This window comes from Engystomops pustulosus, chromosome 9 (genome assembly GCF_040894005.1).
Source record: "Engystomops pustulosus chromosome 9, aEngPut4.maternal, whole genome shotgun sequence".
Lineage (NCBI taxonomy): Eukaryota > Metazoa > Chordata > Amphibia > Anura > Leptodactylidae > Engystomops > Engystomops pustulosus.
Window position 1 is genome coordinate 17,065,369 of NC_092419.1, and position 10,107 is coordinate 17,075,475.

General features: G+C 45.8%; 1 protein-coding gene across 1 annotated transcript; it reads right to left on the reverse strand.

The window, feature by feature from the left end:
* Window positions 1–216: 216 nt before the first annotated feature.
* Window positions 217–8,742, reverse strand: AP2S1 (adaptor related protein complex 2 subunit sigma 1). The gene is made up of 5 exons (XM_072123906.1): window positions 8,620–8,742; window positions 4,290–4,439; window positions 2,569–2,682; window positions 566–625; window positions 217–485 (listed from the first exon to the last, which is right to left on the reverse strand). The coding sequence occupies exons 1-5, from the start codon at window positions 8,620–8,622 to the stop codon at window positions 384–386; spliced, it is 429 nt and encodes a 142-aa protein (XP_071980007.1). The 5' UTR covers window positions 8,623–8,742; the 3' UTR covers window positions 217–383.
* Window positions 8,743–10,107: the final 1,365 nt, after the last annotated feature.

Sequence of the window (10,107 nt, forward strand, 5' to 3'; positions counted from 1 at the left end):
ATAAATAATGATTAATTATTAGGCTGGTTTTGACCTGGACTACACATAGAGTATGGATTGTAATGTTGTACTGCCCCATAGTGGACAATAAGGGCAGTGCAGGAGAATTGTTATCAATGGAGCGGAAAATCCCTCAAATACAGCATATCCTCCCCTCATCCCCCCCACTGTTATTCACAGTTGCCTCTCCCCTGAAATGGACAGGACTGAACCACATTCATACTTGGACCATTTTATTTGTTTTCACATTTAAATGTACAATAGAAAAAAAAACACTATCTGTTTATGAGGAATGGGCAGGAATAACACAACGCCTGGGAAGAGCAGGGATCGGTGCGGAGGCGTGCACACACAGGTCACATGACAGGAGGCGGGGTCACAGCTTACTCCAGGGACTGTAGCATCAGTAGCTGTTTTAGAACCTTGGTCTGACTCGTCTCCCGAATCTCTCCAGCCAAAAACATCTCGTCCACCACTGTATACACCTGGAAGGGGGAGGGGAGAGTGTGAGCTGCAGAGAGCGCACCGCAAGGTCACCACAATAGAGGGAGATCTATAGACTCACCTTATAGAAATTAAAGACCAGATCCAATTCACAGACATTGTGGAAGTATTCGTTTAGCACCTAGAGGAAACAAGATGGAGGTAAGTGACCAAGACTCCGTCCACCTGTCCCCAATGACCTACCCCAACTCTCATCCTTGACTGTCACAGGTAATAGCTTCATCACATGGCCGCTATGGGGACTGCGATCTGGCCGCATGATTTGTGACCAGTTCATGACCCCCAAAGACTTCTTTGGCGATGGAGCGGCACTGCCACTGAGTCGGCTGCTCGTCTGCCTATGGAAGGAGGAGGGGTGAAGAGCGCTCACCCCCCACCCTCCACCACCCGGCCCCGTGCTCGCCCAGGATCCAGTCTGGGAAAACACACCGTCCGTGGTAATGTACCCCAAGAGCCTCAATAGTGTTATACTGTTACACAAGCTCAATGCACCGGTATATAGAGATGTATCATCTAAGATGGCGAACCTTTTAGAGACCGAGTGCCCAAACTACAACCAAGACCCACTTATTTATCGCACAGTGCCAACACAGAAATTTAATTTGTGATTGATACCAGCACCTGAGGACAACAATAAAGCAGAAAACAGAAGAAATTTGGATGATCATTGTAGCTTCCCTCCAGGGTCCCATAAACAGGAAGAATTGTCAGGGCCGGAGCAGGAGCTACAATGATAATCCACATCTGTCCACACCTTCCCACTCCTCCAGTAGTCCCAGGTAGAACTGTCACTTTACTATAGCTCTGTGCACTGCAAGTCCTGGACTGTCTGGGACTACAGGAAGATACCTGGAGTTATCTCTGGTGAAGGCCTGAGTGCCCACAGAAAGGGCTCTGAGTGCCACCTCTGGCACCAGTGCCATAGGTTAGCCATCACTGATCTAAGAGATATCCATACATATCTCTACATTATCCGTTAAATTACGTTTAATTCATTAAAGATTAATGATACATTTTAGATTAAAGTACGGAAAAATACTTATTGCATTTTTTTAAAAAACAAATAAAGTGTCAAACTAGAGGCAACCTAAAAACTAAAGCTTGTCTTGCAAAACATGCAAATTCTCTGAAGGGAATCTGTGAACGTTGCGATTATGTGCGATATTTGCCGCACAGCATTTTTACAGCAACATCTGCGCAGTGCGTGGGATTTAGCTCAAACGTGGGAAAAATCTGCATCAGAATCGCTTTTTTTACGATAAATAGGGAAAGAGGTGCCAAGTCACTTATTCCTGTGGACGTTGGTGTGGAAATCAGTCTCGATAAAGCAAAGGTCTGACCCCCCCCCCCCTGTTAGCGGCAAAACAGCCGCATTTTATGCATAATAGTCCATCTGGCTGTGGGATTATCGATGGGGTAAATCCCACAGTCATTCAGCTACCATGTGCGACTATCCGAAAAGTTTATTATTTTTTTACACTAAGCATCGGTATTGAATTCCACATTCTGGTATAAGTGCAACTTTAGTTTTACTGTATTTGTACACGTAGCCCATGAGGTGTATAGCACTGCTGAATATTATGGTGCAGAAAGGTTGGTTCACAACGTAAAGAAACGCCAGCCTTCCTGCAGTGTGGTTTCTGGGATTTAGGACAATCGCATACAAAACATTGCAGGAAAAAGTCTTCAATGGAAACGCTGTGCACGGTGCAGAAATCAACCTTTGTATTGGCTGAGCTCCCCCCCCCCCCAGCTACTGCTAAATCACGGCATATACCATCAGAAACAAGATGATTGGGCTCGTTTCTCATGCACAACGCCCATGGGATAACCACTAGTTAAAATCCACAAACCCTCATCCTAATACAGGACGGATATCTGAACACAGCAGGCCAGACTTATCAAACGTGTCTCATAGGAAGACATTTCAGTTTCAGGACGGCCTTCTACAGCAGCAGATCCGCCACAGTGTGCGATGCTAGATAATAAATCTGGCATGGTGTAAGACTGCCTTGTCGTACTTTACACCCCTCTGCTATTATGCCCCCGCACCTAATGTCTCACCTCTACAAAGTTATGGATGGCTTCCAGATAGGCCAGGTTATTGTCCGTCACATCCACACAAATGCAGAAGTAGAGGCCAGCGTAGCGGCGGTAGATGATCTTAAAATTCCGAAACTGTAAGGAAGCAGGAAAAATAAATATATCAGTAAATATGAAGCCGCTCCCCTCAACCTCTTCCCACATCAGTGGAAGGCACAACATGATGGCCCCCCACTATGTACCCCTCAATGTATGAGCACACAATGATGATGGCATCACACACCCGGGCAGTGTATGAGCACACAATGATGATGGCATCACACACCCGGGCAGTGTATGAGCACACAATGATGATGGCATCACACACCCGGGCAGTGTATGAGCACACAAATGATGATGGCATCACACACCCGGGCAGTGTATGAGCACACAGTGATGATGGCATCACACACCCGGGCAGTGTATGAGCACACAGTGATGATGGCATCACACACCCGGGCAGTGTATGAGCACACAGTGATGATGGCATCACACACCCGGGCAGTGTATGAGCACACAATGATGATGGCATCACACACCCGGGCAGTGTATGAGCACACAATGATGATGGCATCACACACCCGGGCGGTATATGAGCACACAATGATGATGGCATCACACACCCGGGCGGTGTATGAGCACACAATGATGATGGCATCACACACCCGGGCAGTGTATGAGCACACAATGATGATGGCATCACACACCCGGGCAGTGTATGAGCACACAATGATGATGGCATCACACACCCGGGCAGTGTATGAGCACACAATGATGATGGCATCACACACCCGGGCAGTGTATGAGCACACAATGATGATGGCATCACACACCCGGGCAGTGTATGAGCACACAATGATGATGGCATCACACACCCGGGCAGTGTATGAGCACACAATGATGATGGCATCACACACCCGGGCAGTGTATGAGCACACAATGATGATGGCATCACACACCCGGGCAGTGTATGAGCACACGATGATGATGGCATCACACACCCGGGCAGTGTATGAGCACATGATGATGATGACATCACACATCCCAGCAGTGTATAAGCACACAATTATGATGACACCACATACCCTGGTGGGGGATGAGTACACAATAATTATGACATCACACACACCAGTAGTGTATGAGCACACAATGATGATGACATCCCACATCCGAGCAGTGTACAACAACAAAATGATTACATCACACACGCCGGCAGAGTATGAACACACGATAATGATGATAACACACATCTTGGCAGTGTATGACCACAAAATGATTATGACACCACGGACCTCGGCACTGTATGAGCACACTACGATGATGACATCACACACCCAGGTGGTGCATGACCACACAATAATGATGGCATCACAGACCCAGGTGGTGTATGAGCACACAATGATGATACCACAGACCCAGGCAGTGTATGAGCACACGATGAAGGCGTCACACGTCCCAGCAGTGTATGAGCACACAATGATGGCATCACACACCCCGGCAGTGTATGAGCACAATGTGATGAGGGCACCACAAACCCTGGCGGGGTATGAGCACACAATGATGATGACACAACGGACCCAGGCAGTGTATGAGCACTGATGGCATCACACATCCCTGTAGTATACAAGCACACAATGTTGATGGCACCACACACCCTGGTGGGGGATGCGCACACAGAATAGGTGCATTCGCCCCCTTTTCACCTCAACAAAGTTGGTGTGCTTGGCATCACGGACGGTCACCACGGCGTGCACTTCCTCTATTAGTTTCTGCTTCTCATCATCATCAAATTGCATGTACCACTTAGCGAGGCGGGTCTTCCCTGCGCGGTTCTGGATCAAGATGAAACGGATCTGGGGAAAGATAGAAAAAAAAAAAAGGCTCAGTATTGTGTGTGGCCTCCACGTGCCTGTATGACCTCCCTACAACACCTCGGCATGCTACTCATGAGGCTCAGTATTGTGTGTGGCCTCCACGTGCCTGTATGACCTCCCTACAACACCTCGGCATGCTACTCATGAGGCTCAGTATTGTGTGTGGCCTCCACGTGCCTGTATGACCTCCCTACAACACCTCGGCATGCTACTCATGAGGCTCAGTAGTGTGTGTGGCCTCCACATGCCTGTATGAACCCCCTACAACGTCCAGGCATGCTCCTGATAAGGCTCAGCAGTGTGTAGCCTCCACATGCCTGTATGACCTCACTACAATGCCTCGGCATGCTCCTTATGAGGCTCAGTATTGTGTGTGGCCTCCACGTGCCTGTATGACCTCCCTACAACTCCTCGGCATGCTCCTGGTGTGGCTCCGCACTGTGTATGGCCTCCACATGCCTGTATGACACCACACACACACACACACACACACACACACACACACACACACACACACACACAACACCTGGGCATACTCCTGAAGAGGCTCAGTTTTGTTTGACCTCCACACAACATCATGGTGTTCTCCTGATGAGGCTTAGGGGGTGCATTTATCACCTTTTTCCCCTTGCTGTTGGTGTTTTTGCTCCTTTTTCTGCGTAATGGGAATATTACGCCTCAATTCGCCGTGTGTTTTTGCGCCTGATTTGTCATTACATTGAGCCTCTTTACAGATGTTTGCGCCTGATTTATTATACTATTGCACTTATATGAGAACAAATAATTGCGCAATAACGCCAGTCCTGACCATGCTTAGGAAAGGCAATGGTATGATTTGTGCTATAAATTGTGCCTTTTTAAAATTTGATGTCTCTTCCATGTCTCCTGGTTTACTGGTCTGTCTCCTGGTATCTGCTCCCCTCCTCCATGTCTCCTGGTATCTGCTCCTCCTCCATGTCTCTTGGTGTACTGCCCTGTCTCCTGGTATCTCCTCCTCCATGTCTCCTGGTGTACTGGCCTGTCTCCTGGTATCTGCTCCTCCTCCATGTCTCTTGGTGTACTGCCCTGTCTCCTGGTATCTCCTCCTCCATGTCTCCTGGTGTACTGCCCTGTCTCCTGGTATCTCCTCCACCATGTCTCCTGGTGTACTGGCCTGTCTCCTGGTATCTGCTCCCCCCCACACACACCGTGTCCCTTGGTGTACTGGCCTGTCTCCTGGTATCTGCTCCCCTCCTCCATGTCTCCTGGCCTGTCTCCTGGTATCTGCTCCCCCCCCCCACCGTGTCTCCCGGTGTACTGGCCTGTCTCCTGGTATCTGCTCCCCCCTCCATGTCTCCTGGTGTACTGGCCCATCTCCTGGTATCTGCTCCCCCCCTCCATGTCTCCTGGTGTACTGGCCTGTCTCCTGGTAGCACTTCCAGCTTTTGGACACTACACCGACAGACACAGCAAACCTTCTGGCCATGTCTCGCATTGATGTGCCATCCGGGATGAGCTGCACTAGCTGAGCCATTTGTGTGGGTTGCTGAGGCGTTGTAGGGAGGTCATACAGGCACATGGAGGCCACACACACAACACTGAGCCTCCACAGGAGCATGTCAAACCATTGTAGGGAGGTCATACAGGCACGTGGATTCCACACACAACACTGAGCCTCATCAGGAGCATGCAGAGGCATTGCTGGGTCATACAGGCACGTGGAGGCCACACACAATAACAAGCCACATTTTGTTTTGTTTTACGGTCATCATATCAATGTTAAATCATCCTGTACTGTGTTTTTCCACATTACTATTGTGGGTGACTCCAAATCTCCATTGGTTAATACTTTTTATTTCCATTGATAAGTTTTTTTTAATGTGATTCTGATGTATGCAGTGTACATACATATGTAGAGGGATGTATGCGATACATATACGCACAGGTGATGTATACGATACATATACGTACAGGTGATGTATGTGATACATATACGTACAGCTGATGTATGCGGTACATATACGTACAGGTGATGTATGCGGTACATATACGCACAGGTGATGTATGCGGTACATATACGCACAGGTGATGTATGCGGTACATATACGCACAGGTGATGTATGCGGTACATATACGCACAGGTGATGTATGCGGTACATATACGCACAGGTGATGTATGCGGTACATATACGCACAGGTGATGTATGCGGTACATATACGCACAGGTGATGTATGCGGTACATATACGTACAGGTGATGTATGCGGTACATATACGTACAGGTGATGTATGCGATATATATATATATGTACAAGTGATGTATGCGGTACATATACGTACAGGTGATGTATGCGGTACATATACGTACAGGTGATGTATGCGGTACATATACGTACAGGTGATGTATGCGGTACATATACGTACAGGTGATGTATGCGATATATATACGTACAAGTGATGTATGCGGTACATATACGTACAGGTGATGTATGCGGTACATATACGTACAGGTGATGTATGCGATATATATGTACAAGTGATGTATGCGGTATATATACGTACAAGTGATGTATGTGGTACATATACGTACAGGTGATGTATGCGGTACATATACGTACAGGTGATGTATGCGGTACATATACGTACAGGTGATGTATGCGATATATATACGTACAAGTGATGTATGCGGTACATATACGTACAGGTGATGTATGCGGTACATATACGTACAGGTGATGTATGCGATATATATGTACAAGTGATGTATGCGGTATATATACGTACAAGTGATGTATGCGGTACATATACGTACAGGTGATGTATGCGGTACATATACGTACAGGTGATGTATGCGATATATATGTACAAGTGATGTATGCGGTACATATACGTACAGGTGATGTATGCGATATATATATATGTACAGGTGATGTATGCGGTACATATACGTACAGGTGATGTATGCGATATATATATATGTACAGGTGATGTATGCGGTACATATACGTACAGGTGATGTATGCGATATATATATATATATATATATATATATATATATATATATATACGTACAAGTGATGTATGTGATATATATATATATGTACAAGTGATGTATGTGGTATATATACGTACAAGTGATGTATGTGATATATATATATATATATACGTACAAGTGATGTATGTGATATATATATATATACGTACAAGTGATGTATGTGGTATATATATACGTACAAGTGATGTATGTGGTATATATATACGTACAAGTGATGTATGTGGTGTATATATATATATATATACACGTACAAGTGATGTATGTGGTGTATATATATATATATATATATATATACACGTACAAGTGATGTATGTGGTGTATATATATATACGTACAAGTGATGTATGTGATATATATATACGTACAAGTGATGTATGTGATATATATATACGTACAAGTGATGTATGTGATATATATATACGTACAAGTGATGTATGTGATATATATATATATATACGTACAAGTGATGTATGTGATATATATATACGTACAAGTGATGTATGTGATATATATACATATGTACAAGTGATGTATGTGATATATACGTACAGGTGATGTATGTGATATATATACATATGTACAAGTGATGTATGCGGTGTATATACGTACAGGTGATGTATGTGATATATATATATGTACAAGTGATGTATGCGGTGTATATACGTACAGGTGATGTATGTGATATATATATGTACAAGTGATGTATACGGTGTACATACGTACAGGTGATGTATGCGGTGTATATACGTACAGGTGATGTATGCGGTGTATATACGTACAGGTGATGTATGCGGTGTATATACGTACAGGTGATGTATGCGGTGTATATACGTACAGGTGATGTATGCGGTGTATATACGTACAGGTGATGTATGCGGTGTATATACGTACAGGTGATGTATGCGGTGTATATATGTACAAGTGATGTATGCGGTATATATACGTACAAGTGATGTATGTGGTATATATATATGTACAAGTGATGTATGCGGTATATATACGTACAGGTGATGTATATGACACATATATTTGCGTTACACATACAGCAGCCTCCCCGGTATTAGTGATACACGTCAGGTCTATAGGATAATTACAGTATAATAAGATATTACGGAGCTTCTCTCACCATTGCTGCCTCTCCCTTCTCTTCCCTTCCTGTCACCCGCTACGGATTTCCGGAGGAACTACAACTCCCATGCTGCTTTACGGCTATCCGAGGAAGTGACGTCAGAGAATCATCCGCGTAAGACCTCAGAGCAGCCAGTAGGGGGAGGAGCGATGGAACATGCGGGAAATCGTCACCGATGTCCCGTGTTATATCGTCACTGTCCTGTCCTATATGTCGCGCGTTATATCGTCACTGTCCTGTCATATATGTCCCGCGTTATATCGTCACTGTCCTGTCCTATATGTCCCGCGTTATATCGTCACTGTCCTGATATATATGTCCAGTGTTATATCGTCACTGTCCTGTCATATATGTCCCTTGTTATATCGTCACTGTCCTGATATATATGTCCCGCGTTATATCGTCACTGTCCTGTCATATATGTCCCGCGTTATATCGTCACTGTCCTGTCATATATGTCCCGCGTTATATCGTCACTGTCCTGTCATATATGTCCCGCGTTATATCGTCACCGTCCTGTCATATATGTCCCGGGTTATATCGTCACTGTCCTGTCATATATGTCCCGCGTTATATCGTCACTGTCCTGTCATATATGTCCCGCGTTATATCGTCACCGTCCTGTCATATATGTCCCGCGTTATATCGTCACTGTCCTGTCATATATGTCCCGCGTTATATCGTCACCGTCCTGTCACATATGTCCCGCGTTATATCGTCACCGTCCTGTCATATATGTCCCGCGTTATATCGTCACCGTCCTGTCATATATGTCCCGCGTTATATCGTCACTGTCCTGTCATATATGTCCCGCGTTATATCGTCACTGTCCTGTCATATATGTCCCACGTTATATCGTCACTGTCCTGTCATATATGTCCCGCGTTATATCGTCACTGTCCTGTCATATATGTCCCGCGTTATATCGTCACCGTCCTGTCACATATGTCCCGCGTTATATCGTCACCGTCCTGTCATATATGTCCCGCGTTATGTCGTCACTGTCCTGTCACATATGTCCCGCGTTATGTCGTCACCGTCCTGTCACATATGTCCCGCGTTATGTCGTCACCGTCCTGTCACATATGTCCCGCGTTATATCGTCACCGTCCTGTCACATATGTCCCGCGTTATGTCGTCACTGTCCTGTCACATATGTCCCGCGTTATGTCGTCACTGTCCTGTCACATATGTCCCGCGTTATGTCGTCACTGTCCTGTCACATATGTCCCGCGTTATGTCGTCACTGTCCTGTCACATATGTCCCGCGTTATGTCGTCACTGTCTTGTCACATATGTCCCGCGTTATGTCGTCACTGTCTTGTCACATATGTCCCGCGTTATGTCGTCACTGTCCTGTCACATATGTCCCGCGTTATGTCGTCACTGTCCTGTCACATATGTCCCGCGTTATGTCGTCACTGTCCTGTCACATATGTCCCGCGTTATGTCGTCACCGTCCTGTCACATATGTCCCGCGTTATG